Source organism: Ambystoma mexicanum, chromosome 3q (assembly GCF_040938575.1).
Source record: "Ambystoma mexicanum isolate Mex_15411 chromosome 3q, UKY_AmexF1_1, whole genome shotgun sequence".
Lineage (NCBI taxonomy): Eukaryota > Metazoa > Chordata > Amphibia > Caudata > Ambystomatidae > Ambystoma > Ambystoma mexicanum.
The window spans coordinates 1,207,656,533-1,207,677,378 of NC_090926.1; the positions used below are offsets into that span (position 1 = coordinate 1,207,656,533).

The following is a 20,846-nucleotide window of genomic DNA, read 5'->3' on the forward strand; positions in this document are numbered from 1 at the left end:
GTCCACTGCTTAAGAGGAGGAGGATGCATCCTACGCCACCTCTCCCACCTCTGTGGCCTGCTCTGCCTGCCCCCCGGTCTACTACCCACGGGGATGATGCAGGCACAGACACGGCTACGACAGGTACAAATGACGACGGAGGCGACGACGGACGTTTCCCCCGTCGCCTCCTGCTCGGGCGTCCCCGCCCGACAAGATTGGATCCTTTCATGCCATGATTTCCAGGGCATCCAAGCTTTTCCAGCTCTGCCCAGAAGAAAAGAAAGAAGGGTTCCTATACCAACGGCGCAAGGCTAAAAGGAAGACGGTCCTCGCCGTACCGCTTCTTGATGACATCTGGGATGAGGGGCTCGCCCTCCTCAAGAACCCTGCCATGGCGCCGGCAAAGAGGGACCGGTATGAGAAGTAGTACCGGGTCCCCGACGCTGCCCCCTTGTGCCTTTGGGCACAACCTACCCCGGATTCGGTCGTCTCGGAGGCGGCAAAGAAGAAAGCTGGGGTGGGCATCGGCCTCAACATCAACTTCCCCGCCGGACGGCAAGGGCAGGAAGTTGGACACGATGGGACGACGGATCATCTCATCTGCAGCGACAACTATCAAGGCGGCCAACGCCCTGGCTATCGTAGCCCGCTACGACAGAGTTGTGGTTCAAAATCGCCCCTCTGTTAGACTTCCTTCCGGATGCCAAAAGGGCTGAGGCCCTTGAAATCCTACAGGAGGGGGAGATTGCTTCGGACCACGCCATCACGGTGGCAACGGACATCGCCGACACCAGTTTCCGTCAGTTAGGCAACGGCGTTTGCTTGAGACGACGAGGATGGCTCAAGGCCACGGATTTCCGCCAGGACGTACAAACCAAGGTGTTGGACATGCCCTTCGATGGGAACAACCTGTTTGGGAAGGCGGTTGATGAGTCCCTTCAGGCCATCAAGACAGACACGGAGACTGCCCGGGCACTGGGAGTGCTCCAACAACGACGGCCGTCCTTTCGGAGCTCTGGAGGCAGACAAGGTGCCTCCAAGGGATCCGGCAGTGGCTAATCCACTTACCGCCAAGCGGCAAGATCTTCGTCCCAGGAAGCCTACAGGGGACGTGGCAAGGCAGGTGGTGCCCGTCGTCGTCAACAAGGGGGTCAAGGAGGCAAGGCGGCCTCCAAACAAGATTGAACCGAACGTGGGGTCGGGCCCCCGCCAAAGCACCACGGTGGGAGGCCGGCTGGCGAGGTTCGTCAGCGTGTGGGAGTCCATCTCCACCAACCGTTGGGTGCTGGACGCCCTAGCCCAAGGGCATGCCCTCGAGTTTCAGAAGTGCCCTCGCGTTCCACCCGTGGCCAGGAAGGAAAATCACGTCCCTCAACTACTGTTGGAAGTAAGGGCGATGCTCAAGAAGGGTGCCATCAAGCTCATCCCAAAGAGGCTTCGGGGCACCGGAGTTTACTCAAGGTACTTCCTCGTAAAAAAGAAGACAGGAGGATGGCGCCCCATTCTGGACCTAAGACGACTGAACAAGTACATCAAGGCACAAGTTCCGTATGGACACCCTCCAGCATGTGCTCGGACAGCTGGAGGGGGGCGATTTCCTGTCGTTGGACTTGGAGGATGCGTACTTCTACATCCCCATTCTAAAAAGACACCGAAAGTTCCTCCAGGTTCGTGGTCCAAGGGCGGCACTACCAGTTCAAGGCCCTCCCGTTCGGATTGAAGTTGGCACCCAGGGTGTTCAAGTGCCTCGCACCGGTGGCGGCGCGGCTGCGCCTACAGGGGACCCACGTCTACCCCTACCTGGATGACTGGCTCATCCGGGCAAGGACAAGGGAGCTCGCTGTGGAGCACACTGCGAAGACCGTCCAGCTGCTCACAGACCTGGGATTCTCCATCAACTTTCCGAAATCCCACCTGGTCCCGTTGCAAGTCGCCCTGTTTCTGGGCGCCAAGCTCGACAAAGTGGCACGACTGGCCTCGCCGTCGGAGGAAAGGACCAGGACCATTCTGGGCAAAATGCAGCGTCTGCTGGCCACGGACATGGCCAGGGTAAGATCTATCAAGTCCCTCCTCGGGATGATGTCCTCCTGCATTTATCTGGTGCGCCTTTCAGGCTTCGGATGAGACCCTTAGAGGAGTTCCTCTATGCCCGCTGGATCCAGTCGACGGGCAGCTTCGAGGACAGGATCCCTCAACGAGACGTTCCGTCAGGCGATCCGGTGGTGGAGTACCCGCGCCCATCTGTCGGCGGGCATGGACTTTCAGACCCCAGCTCACCAGGTGACGGTGACGACGGACGCCTCCCTGGAAGGTTGGGGAGCACACTCCGGAGATCTTCACGCAAGAGGCCTTTGGCTCTCGGAGGAGAAGTCTCTCCACATCAACATTTTGGAGCTCCGCGCTGTGTTCTGGGCCCTCAGGTCCTTTCTTCCGTCCCTCGAGGGCAAGGTGGTGAGGATCTTCACCGACAACACCACCACGATGTTCTACATCCGGAAGCAGGGCGGAACCAGGTCCCCGGCCCTATCCAAGGAAGCCCAGGATCTGTGGCATTGGGCCGTCGCCCAAGGGATGTTTCTGGTGCCTCTTTATCTGGCAGGAATAAAAAACACGATCGCCGACTCACTCAGCAGGGAGCTGCGCTCGTGCCACGAGTGGGAACTACACCAGGATCAAGTGGATCGATTCTTCCGACGATGGGGCGAACCCCAAATCCATCTCTTCGCGATGGCGGCGAATTCCAAGCGCCAGAGGTTCGCCAGCAGGTTCCCCCAGCCGAGGAGCATGGGCGATGCTTTCTCGTTCCCCTGCGACGGCCTATTTCTTTATGCGTTCCCTCCGCTGCTGTTGCTGCTCCGGCTCATCAACCAGCTCAAGAGGTCCCGGTGCAGGATGATCCTCGTCGCACCGGTGTGGCCGAGGCAGATCTGGTTCCCGGACCTTCTGGACTTGTCAACGTCCCCACCAGTCAAGCTGCCGGCGGACGCAGACCTTCTCTCCAGAGAAGGAGGCGCCATTCTTCACCACAACCCGGAGTCGCTGAACTTGCAGGCCTGGCTCCTGCAACGCTAGAGTTTGGAGGGTACGACATCCCGGCCGACTGCAGAGAGGTGCTTGCAAAGGCCAGGGCGTCCAACTCTCAAGTGCTACGGACATAAATGGAAGAGGTTCTGTCTGGTGCCGTGCACAGAAGATTAACCCTCTGCGGATTACGGCCCCTCAAGTACTGCCGTACCTACTGTCGCTGGCCAAAGCTGGACTGGCTCACGCCTCCATCAAAATACATCTGGCTGCAATCTCCCGATATACCAGGAAGACGGGACGGACGTCCCTGTGGTCTCCTCGCCTGGTGAAAGAATTCATGAAGGGACTATTCCGATCATTCCCGCCGGTGAATGCACCTGCCCCGGCGTGGGAGCTTAATGTGGTGCTGACCAAGCTCATGGGGGCCCCATTCGAGCCTATGCATTCAGCGCCTTTGAAGTTCCTGTCGTGGAAGACAGCTTTCCTCGTGGCCATCACCTCCGCACGACGAGTGGGAGAGATCCAGACCCTATCTTGCAAGCCTCCATACTTGACTTTTCATGACACGAGGGTGGTGCTGAGGACACACCCATACTTTATGCCCAATGTCCCGTCAGACTTCCACCTCAACGAGCCCTTGGTGTTGCCAGTTTTCTTCCTGTCGCCTTCGTCGGCGGCTGAGAGGACTTTGTACTCGCTGGATGAAGCTAGAGCGCTGAAGTTCTACGTGGACCGCACGAAGAGTTTTCGGAAGACGTCACAACTGTTTGTGAACTTTGGGACTGTGAATCAAGGGAAGGCTCTCTCGAAGGCTTCCATTTCCAGATGGCTCTCCGGCTGCATCATGCACTGTCACCGGCTGGCTAACCGACAGCTGCCCGGCCGTCCGAGAGCCCATTCGACCAGAGCGATCGCTGCTACCACGGTGTTCCTGTCTGGTGTGCCCCTGCTGGACATCTGCAGGGCTGCGACATGTAAGTCGATGCACACCTTCACACGATTCTACTGTGTCGATCGGGACTCCAGGGTCGGCCAAGCAGTGCTGCGCAACCTGTTGCCTAAGGTGAGCCTGTTGAGGAGGTAAGAGTTGCTTAATGTTGAGCCTGTTGCCACCTCCCGTGGTTGTGCATGTGTGTACTGCTATGTATTCTCTTATTCATGAGCATGTGAATCCATGCCAGACCCCATGCTGGAGAAGGAACAAGTTAATTACCTGTAACTGTTGTTCTCCAGCATGGGTCTGGCATGGATTCACATGCGAACCCTCCCACCTACCCCTCTGCGGCTCTTCACTTGGTCATACTGCCACTTTACGTGCTACCAAATCTGAGGATGGCTGCCGGAGGCGGGGCTTGGGGAGAGGGCAGTCATTGGCTGGGGGCAGTATGACCCAGAGACCAGTGATTGGTTACTACTAAGAAAGACAGATCAGAAACAAAACTGATGCTGATTTTTTTTCTATACCGAGGATTCCTGGCCTGACGGGGAATATTCATGAGCATGTGAATCCATGCCAGACCCATGCTTGAGAACAACAGTTACAGTTAAGTAACTTGTTCCATATGCTCGATTGTGGCTACGTGGAGAAAATCCTAAGACGCTTCGGCCCAAATTTTGCAAAATGGATCCTAGCCATCTACCAAGGACCATCTACGAACCTAATGCCTCAACGGGGCCAAATCCAGCAGGATAAATATAACCAGAGGAACGAGGCAGGGATGTCCTCTCTCCCCACTTATTTGTGTTCTATCAATGGAGCCATTCGCGGACAGGGTCCGCCGAAACTCATTAATACTGGGCCTAACGTTTAAAAGTGAATCCTACAAAATCGCCCTATATGCGGACGATGTGCTCTTCACACTCACCAAACCAGAAGAATCAGTAAGAGCCCTACGGCAAACTCGGGAGGAGTTCCGCATAGCCTCAGGGTTCACAATAAACATCTCCAAATCAGTAGTACTAGGCATCAATATCCCAAGAAAGTCCAAATCCCACCTCGAAGCAGAGTTCCAGATCCCTTGAGCAAGAAGCAGCATCCGTTATCTGGGAATTCGTATACCCAACAAAACCGAGAAGCTGTATAAAACAAACTTTCCGGCACTCTTCAGACACCTGAAAAATGACATCAACCGCTGGATCGGCCGAACCACGGTGATAAAAATGAACCTAACCGCACGGCTGTTATATTACGCTCAAGCCCTGCCGGTGTCGATCCGGGAAAAGGCTCTGCAAAGGCTGCAAGGAGAGATTCTGAATCTAGTCTGGGAGGGAAAGAGAGCCTGCATCCCGAAACGCATCATGCTCTGTGCCGCCCTGGGAGGCCTAGGGGTCCCAGACGTAGCAAGGTACTGCCTCGCCACCCAACTGGCCCCGGCCTTTGCCTGGAAGCTCCTTACCAACCGTCCTCGGTGGTTACAACTGGAAGAAGATTGGAGCCAGACCCCGCTGGAATCTCTGCCTCACTCCAAAGAGCGCCAAGGGGCCCAGGACCTGGGTCCCCTACCAGCAACAAGAAACACGGTCGCCAGCTGGAAAGCGGCAGCCCGCCGTTGGAAATGCAGAGGCACAGCGGGTCCCCTCACGCCAATAAGGGACCACCCCGACTTCTCCCCTGGAATCTCACCAAATCAGTTTGCGGAGTGGTGGGCCGGGGGGCCTTGAGACTATTTCGGATTTCGAGAGTGGTCTCCCTTTAAACTTTGAAGAGTGCAAAACAAAATTCAAGATTCCGGAAACGGAAAGGTTCCGTTATATGTAGCTGAGGCACTGGCTGTCAAATCCCCAGGTCAGGAAACAGGGCAGCAGAGAGCTCACAGCATTGGAACTCACCCTCTCGGCAAACCCCCCCGAAAGGGAAAATATCCACACTGTACAAAATACTAGACAGAACAGACCCCACTAAAAAAGAACCGTAAATGGTGAAATGGAAAGAGGACATTGGAAGACCAATCGAACCAGAGGAATGGCACCACATCTGGTCCCGCGCAATGAAAAGCTCAAAATGTGTGACGAATAAATGCTTTAGCAAGTTTGTAAAAGCATATAACAATCACAGAATTTGTATGCCTTGTTATGCCAAAAATAATGTTGGAAAAAAACAAAAAACCTGAGATCTGCGAAAGCCATAACATGCGAAGATACCAGTTATGAAGTACCAGAGCTTTGGGATAGCCCCAACAATACAGGAAGGAGTTGCGGAGGAAAACCCAGTACAAGGTGGAAGACCAAGACCGATGTGAAGCCTGATAATCCATGACCTAGGAGAGGTCCATAGCTGCAGTGTGAAAGCAGGAAGAGAAAGTGGTCCAGAATGAGAACCCTGAAAGAGAGGTGTTTTTATGTCCAAGACCAGGGATGGACATTACAGAATAGGTTTTGTAAACTTTTATTAACCGGGAATTTGCACTTTGCACTTTGTGTTTTAGCTTGCCGTTTGCCAGGAGGCGAAGCACATGTTCAGAATGGGGTTTGGATCTTTCTGTTGGCTGTACCTTTGGACATTGCTTTGTAATGTCCAAAGGTACAGCCAGGGCTTGTCTGGAGGGGACAAGGACTCTTAAAACTAGGATTGAATTTTAATTTGGAGAAATCTGCCTGGAAGTATTGGACACTCGAAATATCCTACTTTGTTCCTCCCTGAAACTGTTTTCTTCAGGGACTTCCTTATCTGTAGAACTACACCCAATTCCTATATGCATTTGGCCTAACCCCAAACTCTGCGACAAGCTTAAAATAAAAACTGTTGAAACATGAGTACATTTCTCATGACCACGAGACAGTTGCACTACCTCGCCCAACCCCATTCATCACACAGCATTCTTTATTCAAAGTAATTGTGTGTTACTTTGTATTCTTGTCTATCCTATCATGTTTCCCTCCTGAGCTATTGACAATTGATCAGATATCTTGCATCGAAAGACCCTGCATAACTCATTGACTCTGCCCCACTAATGAGGAAATAATGTACCAAAGAAGGGGGTTTCATGATGCAATTAATTTTTCACTAAATTGCACATGCATGTATACTTTGTTTTTGTTCTTTGTTATTGAACTCAATTTGAAGCATTATTCGTTTTGAGCTGTTTGATTATGTTCCAAATAGATTAAACTCGTCTGTATTATCTGTTTATAACTTGTCTAAAAATCTGATGTCTTTTACTCTTATTCTTAAAATACATTTCTTATCAACTTTTGGTTTAAAGGTTGTACTGTTTTGTTGAACTGTTTAGAACCAACCTCCCGAGTGGGTGGTAAAGATTTATTGAGATGCTGATTTATTTTGGGATTGTTAGAATTGAGCAACTCACTTCTTTTTTAAACAGCCTGAGATATCAGGCCAAAGAATTGTTTTGTCCTGCTTTTCGTGAATCTCTGTGTTATAGTTGCAACAGAGGGTACTCTTCTAGTTTTTATAGTCCCTCCTGAGAGCTAGCCTTGATAGCTCAACCACTGCTACAGCTATGGTGCCAGGGTAGATCAAGGATAGTCTAGTAAAGACTGCAAGATGGTAAGTCTTGGAGAATGCATGCATTGTAGGACAAGGAGCAACAGGAAATGCAGGGTCTCGCTCACTGGGCGCAGATTTCACTGCCAAATCACAGAATCTTGCCAGTTGCCAAAGCTCTGGATTCTGGAGCACTGGGCCTTGGCAGCAGACAAGGTGTAAGATGCAATAGATCATGCTGGTGACAAACCCTCTGCATGAAATAAATCCTCCTAAATGTATCCACTATGATAGTCTGTTTAGCTTGACTACAGGCCAACAATGTTTCAGACTATCTTGTTCAACAGACCTTCATCAGGACACAAAACAATGAATTGTAATATACATTAAAAACGGTGACTCTTTTTAACGTGGGTTGGAAATGTTCTTGTGCTGCTGATATTCAAGCCTACACTATGCAGGAATACTTTGATCCCTACACCACATTAATCCCTAGAATACCATTCTTGCTGTGCATAATCCAGTTGATTCTTGGGTTCTCTTTACTCCTATTAAAAGAGAAGAACATGTCTTTTTATACCATTGTGCCTGTTTTGGAGGTAAAATTGAATCCCATTTCCTGTTGGGGTCTCTTCTTATTCTAGTGGCAGAGTTGGTGCATTCCCCTTTCTCGATGCCCCCTCACTATACACAGTTTCCTCTGAGCCGCAACCTTAAGCATTGTGCCCATCCCATGGGGAACAAATATTTCCTTTTCAATTTTCTTTTTTATTTTATTAGTATTTGTTTTAGTTGAAATGAAAACATTTCACACAAGATATAAATACATAAACTATGCATGTCAATTTGCATTCAGTATGCATTGTGAAGAGTCAGTAGATGCCGTCCCTTCTCCCCGAGGGGGAGCCCCTCCCCATAAGGCCAGGGAGGTGAGGCTCCTACCTGATTGCCCCCCTGGGGTGGTACACAGAGTGAGGATCTCATGGAGAGAGACTCTTCTCTTCTCCCCTCTGGAGACGAGAGCGACCATCTAGGGAGAGCAAGGTATGCCACCCCTCATCCTACACAACTCCATGCCCCAACCTGATCCCTAACCAACCCAAACACCTATTTGGGGGGCTAAAGGATTAAACCCGACTGACAAGAGGAAGCGGCAAGACTACCCAAATATGATTCATATTACAAATACTGGGACGAAGAAACTAGTCTACTCCAGGGAGAGTACCAGTACTGGATGAGGAGGCGGTGAAGAGCCATGAAGAGCCCTCCTCACAACTGCAGTGAACATGCTACCGATTCCCGAATGCTGTTTGGCACAAAAAGAGTAGAAGGGGTAGTGTCGCCCCTATGGTTGTGAACTGTAACAAGAAGCCTTAGAAGGGGAAGGGAGGAATTCCTCCGGCTGTGGCGAATTGTAAGAAGTCTGAAAAAAGGCAAGGGGAAGGTAGTCCTTCCCCCTTGTGTCATGAACTGTGAAGGCAGAAGCCAAGAGCTTCTGAGAACAGAGCCAGGGAAGGGCTGCGGAAGGGAGTCATTCTGATACTGTGAAAAGGTGAAGCTAAGTGAAGCGAGAGTCCAGGCAAAGGAAGTAATTTCCCCTGGTGAACTGTGAACCACAATACAAGGAGAAGGGAGTGATTATCCTGTTTACCAAGGCCAGGGCAAGGGAGTCATTCCCCCATGATTGTGTTGAACTGTTGAATCAAGCTACTAGGAGCGGGAGCCATTATCCTGGTCATGAAAGCGATAAAGACGTTTGCTATAGAAACCTGAAATTTGGCATGTGGGTAGGTTCCTTGGCATAGTGTTCTGCAATGCTTCCCCATGCCATTTGGATCTTTGTGCCATAGTTCTACGTAAACTTCAGCAGTTTATTGTTCCTAAACTTTCCGCACTATCAGCATTCTAGCTGACATAAGCAACGCACACTTTTGAAGTCATGCGGGTGACAAACGGTGCTTTTGTAGTAATGCGGGTCACAGGAAATGGTGCATGTCTCTTCAATACTGTCCGCAATTATGTTGTCCGTCACGTTGCGGCAAATCTCTCATGATAATTACAGAAACAATTTCCCACAGAAGTTGCTGAATGTATGCCATCAACAGTACGAAGCTTGCATGCTTCAGCTGTTCAGGTGCGGGTACGCCACTTCAAGCTTACACACTTCAGCCCTACACGTACGGCACTTACGTTGATGTTGCTGCATCCTTGGCTGTAGATCGGTACACCAGTAATGTTGCGCACAAACTCAACGCTTCAAGTAGCTGGAATCGATTGCAATGCAGTTTGGGTAACGCAAACAACCATGCAACATCTATATTCGGTCATTGAATGAACTTCAAAGTAGGATTGAAGTGGTAATTACTGTGCAAAGCACGCATACACCTGCTAATTTTCCTTTATAAAAAGCTTTATAGCAACCACCATGCCACCTGTGTGTCAGTGTCCTTCTGAATCCTTACAACATAAAAAAATAAAACGAGCAGGCTTCATATTACACATTTCCTGTGTAGAATAGAGCAGAGAGACACTTGTCATGCCAACATACCAAATACCTCTTGATGCATTTAAAGATATAGATTCAGCTGAGATTCAAAAATGGGTTAATGGAACGTGAACTTGATCTGTGTGGATTTCCCCAGGAATGTGTCCTATTCCTGGTGCACGCATGGGCATTTCATTAGCTTTCCAGTGCCGTATTTGAACCACAACTCTTACAAGCCCTCTCATCCCTGGGTATAACATAACTGCAATGGTAGAAGGCGTTAGAACATAAATCTTGGGAGAGTCTCAACCAAGTCTTTAGCTCACTGTCCCTTTCACAGAGGAGAAATGTCCCCGCATATCAGTCTTTGTCCTGCCCAGGGGCAGTCCAGCACCGAAATGCTAGGCAATTCTACTCTGAACAAGAGTACCAACAGCAACCCCACCTCACTGATGAGGCCCGACATAGCATTTCGGTGCTGGACTGCCCATGTGGACGGGACAAAGACTCATATGCAAATGGATATCTCCCATCTGTGAAAGGCACAGTGAGCTAGACTCTAGAGTGGGTACCTTTCCATAGAACATGCCATTTATGCCGTGTTCGTTCTCATAGAGGGGTGCCCATGACAAGTTTTTGATTTTTAGATATTTAATAATAATGTGATACAGTTTAGAATATAAACTTTACACATATGTATATTAGAGAATAAAATACAGATAAATAACATCAATAAAATAAGATCAAACAATATTGAACAAACCAAAATAAACGAGCCAAAGTCAAACGGGACAAGGGGAGACATATATTTCTAGTTCAAGACAAGTTGTTCTTATGATCGAATTATCAATGAAGTCAATTTGTCATCATATAGTCATATTACTTAGAATTTGCACTAATCAATGTCTCCCCTTTCCTGGTCTAAACAACTGTATATACTTTCAGCTAGTTTCATTAGATTAAAAGTCAAAAGTTCATAGACCTAATAAAAGGGAGCAGTCTTTTAGGTCTTGTGATATACACTTTAGGTCTGCCTAGTCCTATTCGCATTAGTGTAACTTAACTGTTATAGGACTAAATGCTTATCGATTTTTAGATATATTTCTGTGCTTGCATTATCAGAAAAGCTTGCGATGCATATTTTGCTAATTTCTTTCTCGATAAGTATGTAATGTTCTTGCAGCATTCCCATTTCCATACCTTGCTTTTTAATTGTTCCTTCAATTGATGACAATCTAAATTCCAGTCCACCACACACCCTTTGTTTCCATGAAAGTTCACGCATGCATTTACATATTGCTTTATGCTTTATCTGATGTTATTTATCCAAGAAAGATAGCTTGGAAATTAGTTTCCTGGCCATCAAGAATTGTCGTAACTATGCTGGCTCTGCCCCTCTAGTGAGTATCTTCCAGAGTATTTGGTAAAGCCTTAAACATATGAAATTGCTGCGAAATAATGGGCAGGATAGTTGCAGGTAGTCCAGAGGGTCCACAGCAATAAAGTGGCCAATTGGAAACTCACCTGTGACTGTTATAGAAGGGGAGGAAAGTGGAGTCTGAAAGGAAAGTGACTTGGGAGCGGGGAGATGTTGTGTGACATTGACCAGGCCACAGAGATTGATGGGGTCGGGATGGGGGGGGGGTGGCGAAGAAACAAAGAAGGGGATATGCAGACAGATCGCGCAGGGTCTTGCAGGAAAATGTTGTGGAAGTAGGGTGCGTAATCTGGAGGGTTCTGCATGTAATCTGGAGCACAGCTGCAAATAGCTGCCAAGCGAGTGTGTGGCGAGGATTTGGGTTGGTGCCAGCATTGCTAAAAGCAAAGTAGAATGTTAGCAGACCTAGGCTTAAAGGGTAGATGCAGGAAGAACATGAACAATAGACAATGACCATTAAAAGTAGAAAGCAAAGTACACAGTGGGAGCATCACAGAATCCATGTAAATAAGGTTTGTTTTAAATTGACCGTCTTAACTTTACACTGTAAAAATTAGAAAATCTTTATTTGAGAATCTTTTGTCAAACAGAACCGTTGTCCTATTGCACTGGAATGGATAATTGCTGCTCCCTTAGAACCTCTGCTCCTCATTTCAGGCGTTTGTGCTCTAGACAATTGCATCTACGCAATGGGCGGCTACGATGGTACCGACCAGCTGAACAGCATGGAACGATATGACGTGGCTACAGACAGCTGGACGCTGGGAGCCCCCATGAAACACCGGCGAAGTGCACTGGGCGTCACCGTCCACCATGGGAAAATCTACGCCTTGGGTAAGTCGCCTTCCTCGGAGGCTTCTACTGCACCTCACGTGTGTATGAAGACTATTCTGGTCCAATGCCTATTGCACAGTACCCTCCCTGCGACTGGCACATGGCTCCCAATTGGAGTTTTAATCATACTAGGCAAATTGCAGCAGAAGTTACAGTCAATGAGGACCCCCTACAACGAAGGGTTACTAAGAGTATAAGCCTCCCATTATGATTCTCCCCCATATGGACCAGATCTTAAGGCAAATGATTAGAATCGAAATGGTGCCCATAACTAATTCATTCCGTTTGTTTTCATTTGGCCAGTCATTTTCTTTAAGGGGTGCTCTTTCTGTAAAAATGGTTGAACCCCAGTTCATTTTCCTAATGACTTGCGCAATGTAGGGTTACTAAGCCACTGATGATGAGCATACATGTACCTTGTTCTCCCTCCACACACCCCCCCCTGCCCCCCACCTTTTGCTCCTTTGCACCTGCAAGTCTTAACTTTAAAATGTAACTGTGCCAGTGTGAACGGGTTTGAATTTTAATGCAGAGCAAAGCAATCGCTGTTCTGTCAAGTCTGGGACATCTGCTTTGTTCCTGTAAATGTCCACCGCAGCATTCCTGGCACTTCTGTAGCAAACCAAGCTACTTACCATTGTCATTTACACATACCTCCTCTCTAGAAACAACTCGTAAATTAACATGCGTTTTCTTAAACATTGTGATGTTTAGGAAACCTCCTCACCTTTTTCCTTCCAGCCCCAAAACTCCCAACCGCCCCATTGTATTTATATTAAAATTATATGCAAACATTGCATTTCTTCACCAAAACATCTAGATGTATGTTTAAGTGCTGCAAAATATCACTTTAATCATTTTTACTGTCCCAAAAGCACATCAGGGCGCACATATAATGTAAAAATGTAATGTAATTGGTTATTTATAACAATACTCAAAGGTTTCTAAGAGCGGACCCGGGGATTGAACCTCTGTTGCTCCATGCGGTCTCAAGCACGTTGCCTCTGATCTATTCGCCCAGCCCAATACGATCTAGAATAAAGACTAGAGCCAAGAACATAAAGCAAAGGACACTGCAGAGGAAAGTGGCATCACTGCACAGACTACCAATGCAGAACAAGCCTTTTCAATTCAGATCCTTGGCCCATTCTTATTTCTTCCCTTTTGTCCAAATCACTCTAAACTAGCACTATATATCTATATATGTTTGTCTCGGGAGGATAGCTCGGTGGCAACTGCTCGCCTTGGAAGCAAGACGACACAGAGCAACACAGGTTTGATCCCCGGGTCCGCGCCTAGATACCTCTGGGTATTAAGCGCCTTATAAATAACCCATCATGTCATATCATGGAATGTGAACTGCAAGGTCACGTAGATGTTTACACTGCAGAGGACACGGCAATGGTGTCTCACCCTGAGGCGAAACATGAACCTGTCTCAAATCAGCCTTAATGAATAGACATGCGTGAAGTACTTGCGCCCCTGTGACGCATGTGTAATTCAAATCACTCCCTTTTCCTTGGCTATATTTCACAATCCCAATACCTCACAATTCCGTGCAAACCCAAACAAATTGCTTTAATTATACCTTTAAAGCAGATGCCCATTTGTAGTTTAAAATACAATATTATTCAATCACTCACGAAGAACTCCCTTAATCACTGCTCTTCAATTTTCATTTGCTCTCTTTTGGAATTTTTGTTTGACGCTCATCAAGCATCGAAGTCTCATTGCAATCATGTAAATTCACAAAGGAAAAATAATTTCTTGGCCATTCACAAGATCCAGGCCTTCAATAGTGCTCCCCACAAGCATGCTGTCTTCAGAGATTGCCCAAGCACCGCCATGTCTGTGTGCTTCTAGCAGGCCGTAAGCCCGCAGGCATCAGGCCGCGGAGAAACCAGTGATGCAAACTTCAGATAGGAAAGCCTTTCCGTGTTCTCGGTGCCCTAGCAGGGTCCTATAGAGTCACTAGATTCTTTGAGGAATTATTGGAAAAGGAAAAAAGGAACGTTTTCAGTGCTTTCCTGAAACTAAGATGGTTTCCATCCTGTCTCAGAACAGCGGGTAGCTCATTCCAATAATTTGCGGCCTTGACCAGGAAAGATCTTCCTCGTCCTGATGCCAGCTCAACGGCGGGTATGTGCAAGAAACCTGCAACTGCTGATCTTAAACATCTCCTGGGCACATACAGTGAGAATTGTTTTTTGAAATAGGTTGGCGCCTCTCCAAAAAGGCATCTGTGGACTATCGTCATGGACTTAAATTTGACTGTCCTCTATATAGACCATTATAGGAAGATGGTTACAATGTTAGTAATTCTCTTGCATATCTAGGAAAAACATTAAGTGGAGGATTTCCAAACCCCCCCCCAAAAAATAAAAGGGGTTGTTTTCTGTCAAATCAACAAAGGAATATATATTCCCGCACATTCTTCTGCTATCGAAACCAATTTGGCAAAATCCATCCAGCTGTTTAGTCTACGCGCATGTTAAACTGCACATATTCATTTCCTTGCTATATTTTGTACTGACATGTCACATGCCACTGTACACAGTACTCTGTTAGTTGAGAGCACTTCCAGATGAACTTATTCTTTGTGCCTTTTTACAGGTGGCTACGATGGGCAGAACTTCCTGGACAGCGTGGAATGCTACGACCCTGCCAACGACACGTGGACTGAAGTGACACACATGACATCCGGCCGCAGTGGGGTAGGCGTGGCCGTTACCATGGAGCCGTGCCGCAAACAAACTGATGCCCCACGTGGCAGCTGCTGTCTTTAACAGAACCAGCCATTTTCCAGCTCTGTTTTTCGTGTTTTTGTGAGGAGGAAAAAACACAAACATAAACAGCAGCTGTACGAGACAAATTCATGAGACTCGACTCCGAAAAAGTTCAGTGTTAAAGACATTTGATGAAACCTCCACAAAGGAAGCCAGCATTGGACACACTGTGCACCGACTGTCTTGTCGGCCCTTTTTTGTTCTTTCTAAATCTTTCCTACGGGTGGCTGCGGTTTGTGTCTAATAAAAGAAAGTGCCACGATTTACTGAATTAACAGGCGTTCCTTTGTGTTCTTGGAGGAAATGTTTTCATTACTTAAGTACTGTGGTACCAGGGCAGTTTCTAGTCAATTTGGTGTCCAGGGCGAAACGCTCAAATGTGCCTTCCCCACCTCTGCACTCAGCATGCGCGCCACTCCCACACTACACTCCACTGTTAAGTAACTCCTACCCATCGTCAATAAATCACTTCTATACAAACAGGTTTTATTACATTGTGATTCAAGAACTTAGTAAATCCTCAGACAAACAGAGTACATAAACAGTAAATAATAGGCTTGGTTTTTCGAGTTTTGTGTCGATGTTTAGTCTGTTAATGGTATTCTCCCTGACTTTGCTGCTGCGAATGCATTTATTGCTGCTGCATAATCAATGTTTTTAACACGTTCACTCTCAATTGAAAGTATTGTAAGGGCTAATAGCCTTCATTGGCCATTGTGGAGCTTTATCAGTTTCAATTTACTCCCGCCATCTGCCACAGTAATTAGAATTGTTAGTAATAGCCTCGTGGCTACCCACACATTTGGAAACAACAAATTGGGTTTTTGTATGATGAACGTGCTACGCAACCTCACGGAGAGGTGCGGGGGGAGGTGGGAGAGGTAACAGAACTCTTCTGAAGTGATTGCTTGATGTCTCAGTTTATCAGCCAACTGGGAAGCCTCTATATCCGATTCTGATGCACTATCGCCACCCTCTGCTAGCAATTGCTCCAGGTGCTTGCACACTTGTATCAGTTCTTCTTTTCCAGGCAAGAGCTTTATGTTGTACATGAAACCCGAGCTTGTATTGGGTGCAGACCACTGGGAAAAGCGCCGTTCAAGCAAAGTAGTTATGGTGTCCATCAAGGGATAAAACGGTTTTCATTTTCAGGAGTCTCGCCTCGAGTCTCATCGGCAAACATTCTTTTTCCTATGCCGTTTAGTTGCCTTAAAAGTAGGGTCAACGTCTAAAGGTAAGGTTAACTGTTTTGCTGCTGTTACAGCAGGCTCAAAACCAACACCTCCTATAACATTTGACAAAGGCAATGCAGTTCTTAAGATCATTGCAGGCCGGCCAATCAATTTCTTTGGAGCATGGATGTTCTTACAATGGTCGCCTGAAATAGAAGGTCCTACCACACAACTAAAGTACAACTAAATCTGAAATCTTCCAAGTGTAAAACAAAGGACTTTTTCTTCAATGCTCATGAGTGCTGTGTATATCTGTACAAATTGATACCCCACAGCTGTCAAGCTTTCAATTCTACATTCCCACCGTGTTTCAGACCTTTTTTCATGAAAATGCTCCCGTGTTTGGTTGATGCGTCAAACAAATTGTAGAGGCTCTGAAGTACACCAAAAAGAGAAACGGATTTCACTGAGGATCCGGAAGATTCACCAACCACCACATTGGTAACGGTGGCATCCACATGGGTTACAAAAAGCACAGGGTTATTGCTCCAGAACTCTTTGGTTACCCCGATCAGGTTTGTACCATTCTCATTCCCCCGACCACGGCAGTTGTCTATCTCTAGACTGCATTCTGGCATTGCAGAATACAGTTTTGCAAGTGCTTCACCAGATGTGTCGTCAGCGGGGCGATGCCCTATAAAATGTTCTTTCACAGAAATGTCTTTACCTGTAATGTCCACAATTTCTACAGTGTAAGAAAGTAGTTTGGTGTTGCTGATGGTGCTATGTTCTTTTTTTCAACAGGAATTCTGCTGAAGTACTTTGGCTGAATTCTGCTGAAATAAAACTCAAGATTTGTGTGTTGGTTCTCACCCCACCCCCACCCATTTTAACCCCCATATGCCTCCCCAAAGTTATTTTGTGCTGAATTCTGTTGAAGTAAAGAACTTCGGCAGAATACCGGTTGAAGAAATGACTGAATACCGCGGCTGATATCTGGAGTGCAATCCAAAATAACAGAAATGTTTTGCAGCTTTCACTCTGTGCAAAATTTCATTCTTTACTTGAGACCCCATTAAACTAATTAGTTCATTCCGAATGACATTTCCACAATAGTGACTGTGGATCTCTTGTGAGGTCACTCGACCCAAATGATCCAGTGGGATCGGATCAAATTACCCTAAGAGTTCAACAAGGCCTAAGAAATTATCATTATTTGGCGTAATTAATTTGTTTGAAGAGCTTTGAAATGCCAAATGATCTTTCGACAAAGACAACTGACATTCTTTCAAGCACAGCCCGCCAAGGCATGGTCTCTGTCAGTATTTGTTCTTGCATGAGAGAATCAATACCAACATGTCCTGTGTGGCACCTTTCAGCATCCACCCACTTGCCACTGGATTTGGCATGTTAAGTAGACCTTGTGTTTTCAAATGGTCACCAATATCCTTCTAGTTATTAATGCCATCACTACCAAGTTTTGATTTTGGCATAGGGTCATAAAGCCTAGAGCAAAACAGTAGACTATCATTAAAAATCGAATATTGAAGCCAGGGCCTGGAGACTGTTTCTTTGTTGGGTAATACCTTGAGCTCATGTGATGCAGAGAAGTGGCTATTTTTGTCATCCTTTAGTTATGAATAATTGGAAGGTGGCATAGTTTGTGGCCCTCCCATCACAATTTGATCATGCACATGTTTAGGCATTGATTTAGGCCATAGACAAAGACATTTCTTCAAACCTACACGTTTTAGGGCCTTGTTCCTTTTGGTCATCATTCCCCTCTAGTGCTTGGGTTCTTGAGGCCTCATCACTTAAAACCTGTGGTATGGGGTGGGAAGCCATCTACTTCTTTTGAAGTTTTCTCTTCATTCCTGAAGAATGAGGACGGTACTTCGGAACGTTTCAAATCTTGCACCACTTGTTCTTTTTTTTTTTTTTTTCATGCCGGTTTTTTGCTCCCGAAGGACTTATTGGTTTCGACATTGCCAGTACTTTCAAATGCCTGAAGTTAAAAAAAAAAAAAAAAAAAAGTAGCCAGAAAGTATGGCCCAATTAAAACCTGTTGCAATATTCTTGCTAGGAGTAATCCAAAATCCCTGTTTGTCTTCTCAGTTTCAATGATGCATTTATTGCCAAGCAAAGTAGCCAAGTTTGTATGTGGGCCAAATTTTGGAGGGCCTGCTCAAATATCTAGTTATAGCTAAATAAAAGGCCTCCAATTGCTCTCGGGGAGGAAGGTAGGAGAAGAGAGAAAGTACGTTAAGAGAATGTGAACTAGGAACTTGCGTGCACAAGTTGGGGCACAGTCATCGTCTGACTCAGTCCGATGGTGTAATCGCTTTCCAAAAGAGGAAGAGTGGATTCTGGAAGAGGAAGGCTTACTTAAGGTGCTGCTGATTTGTTTTACTTTTTTACTAATGCTCAGAGCCCAAATAGCTTTTCGGGGCCAGTGTTTCAAGTGCTGAATTGTCCCTCTATATATTTGCCTAAGGAAATTTCCAGTGTAAGACTTTTTGAAGTAGTAGACAGTGTGAGCTGAATACCTAAAATAGACTTTTAATTTTGGCAGATAAGGGATAGTGAGATAAAAGAATATGGCCAGGAGCCGGGATTTGAGACCGGTCTTCAATTCAGGAGCTTGCACACATCTCTTCCCAGATATAATTAGTAGAAATAGTTTTTTAAAAGTATTTTTCGAAACTTTTGTTTGAAAACACAATCGGACTGTGGCAGGCATTGCAAAAATGTTCTCCGAACTGCTGTATTTTCAGACGTTTCACGCTAGTTTTTATTTTTATTGTGGATATATTTGGCGATATTTTCTGTTTTCATTTCAGAAACTACCGATGAGGATCATTTGATTGTCAAAAGAAATCAACTCCAAGCAAGTTCCAAGGATTTTGGGTGCTGTGAGGGCAGTAATTGGCTGCAAGGTTTCCTTATAGTGCAATATAGAGCCTATTTACCTGGGAGGTCTTAAGGCAGGGAAGTAAGCATTTTTCAGGCTTTCAAATGTTACCAAAATTAACAGTTCCTAGTTATACTCGCAAAAAGTAAGGAAAGGGTAGTGACCTGTTCTGACCGGCTGTTGGTCATAGGAATCACTCCAAGGGACACTCGGGATATACAGGCCAGGTACGCATAGTGGTTACTTTATTAGGGTTCTTCTGTTACAAGGATCAGATGTCATCATAGTTATTAGGAGATAAAGAGGAAAGGGACAGGAGCCCACTGGCTCCCACCACCCAGGCTCCCATCTTGTAACTGCCTGGGTTAGAACCAATACATCTCTGAACATTCTAACCTCACACTCACAGCTTACATTCTAATGATGACCTCAATCCTGGCACAGCATACATGCAAGCACAGGAGCCAACCCTAACACCTCTTTTCCTTCAACAGACAAACACATGTCAAACTCACCATCAGGAAACCAACCTTCACACCTCCTCCTGTTGCTTAAAGGCACACCTACTACCACACTGAACATGGGTTCCTCGCTCCAACTTTGTTCTGCTTACTACCCGAGCAATTGAACCCGCAGGCTTAACTAACATCCTACGACAGACCCAGCCGCCACACCTAACGCTCCTAACCAATCAAGAACACAATTCACCTTCCGTTCCCACCTGCCACGGGGAACCTCGAACTGCCACTTTCGAGTACTAACCGCCCACCTTGGCAACTACAACAAACCCTACCAAAGTCAATCAAACACAAAACTCCTTCCGTTTCTCACTGCCACAAAGAAACCTCGAGCTGCCACTTCCGAGCACTAACTCCCAAAACCGGGAAAGACCGGGTACTGTCGTAACAACACGAGACACTTACTAACAACACCACCCAAATATTACTACTAGGCGACTTGAATCTAGGACTAAACGACCCTGACGACAAATCAGCACAAGCCATAGCTAACATGCTAGATGAACACGGCCTAATCCAAAGAGTGCTCACCCCCACCCATAATAAAGGTAGGACCTTGGACTGGATCGCCACTCTAAACTGCGACACCATCATTACCAAAACCACTCCCCAGCACTGGACAGACCATTACCTCATTGACTTCACCTTATCTCTCAATAGAGAAGTCAACAAAGGAAAAATCATGGCACCACCACTACCCACTAGAGCAAAAAAAAACATAACCCCAGACAACCTCCTACCACTACTACTGCCAACCCTCAATGCTCTCCCCGACAATCTAAAACCAGAACTCCTAGTAGAAAACTATAACAATACCATAAAAAAGGACTAGACATCATTGCCCCTCTAAAACTGCAAAAAAGCAAACAGCAAGCCCACCTGAACACCTGGTTCACCCCACATCTGAAAGAACTTAGACTGCACAAAAGGAAACTTGAAAGCCAATGGCACAACTCCCCTACAGAAGAGAACAAATCACAACTCAAACTTTGTGCAAACAACTACAAAAAAGAAATTCTACTCACAAAAAAGAAACTATTCAATGAAAGAATCGAAAAATCGAGCTCCAACACCAGAGAACTATTTGCTATACTAAGGGAATTAGAATCCCCTATACCCCCACCAGACAATATAATTAAGGATAAAGCATGGTGCACCAGCGTCCAAAACGCCCTAACTAATAAAATCAAAAGTCTCCAAACCAAAATCGCTCTGAAAAAAGACTCTCTCACCACCAATGAAGCATCTCCCA

General features: G+C 46.5%; 1 protein-coding gene across 1 annotated transcript in view; it reads left to right on the forward strand.

Moving 5' to 3' along the window:
- The window catches only part of KEAP1 (kelch like ECH associated protein 1), a 240,151-nt gene extending 224,887 nt beyond the window's left edge, over window positions 1–15,264 (forward strand). Inside the window, exons 5-6 of the mRNA XM_069604078.1 lie at window positions 12,031–12,207; window positions 14,821–15,264. Coding sequence (XP_069460179.1) covers window positions 12,031–12,207; window positions 14,821–14,993 — 350 coding nt within the window. The 3' untranslated portion in view covers window positions 14,994–15,264. The remainder of the gene's footprint in view (window positions 1–12,030; window positions 12,208–14,820) is intronic.
- The last annotated feature ends 5,582 nt before the right edge of the window (window positions 15,265–20,846 follow it).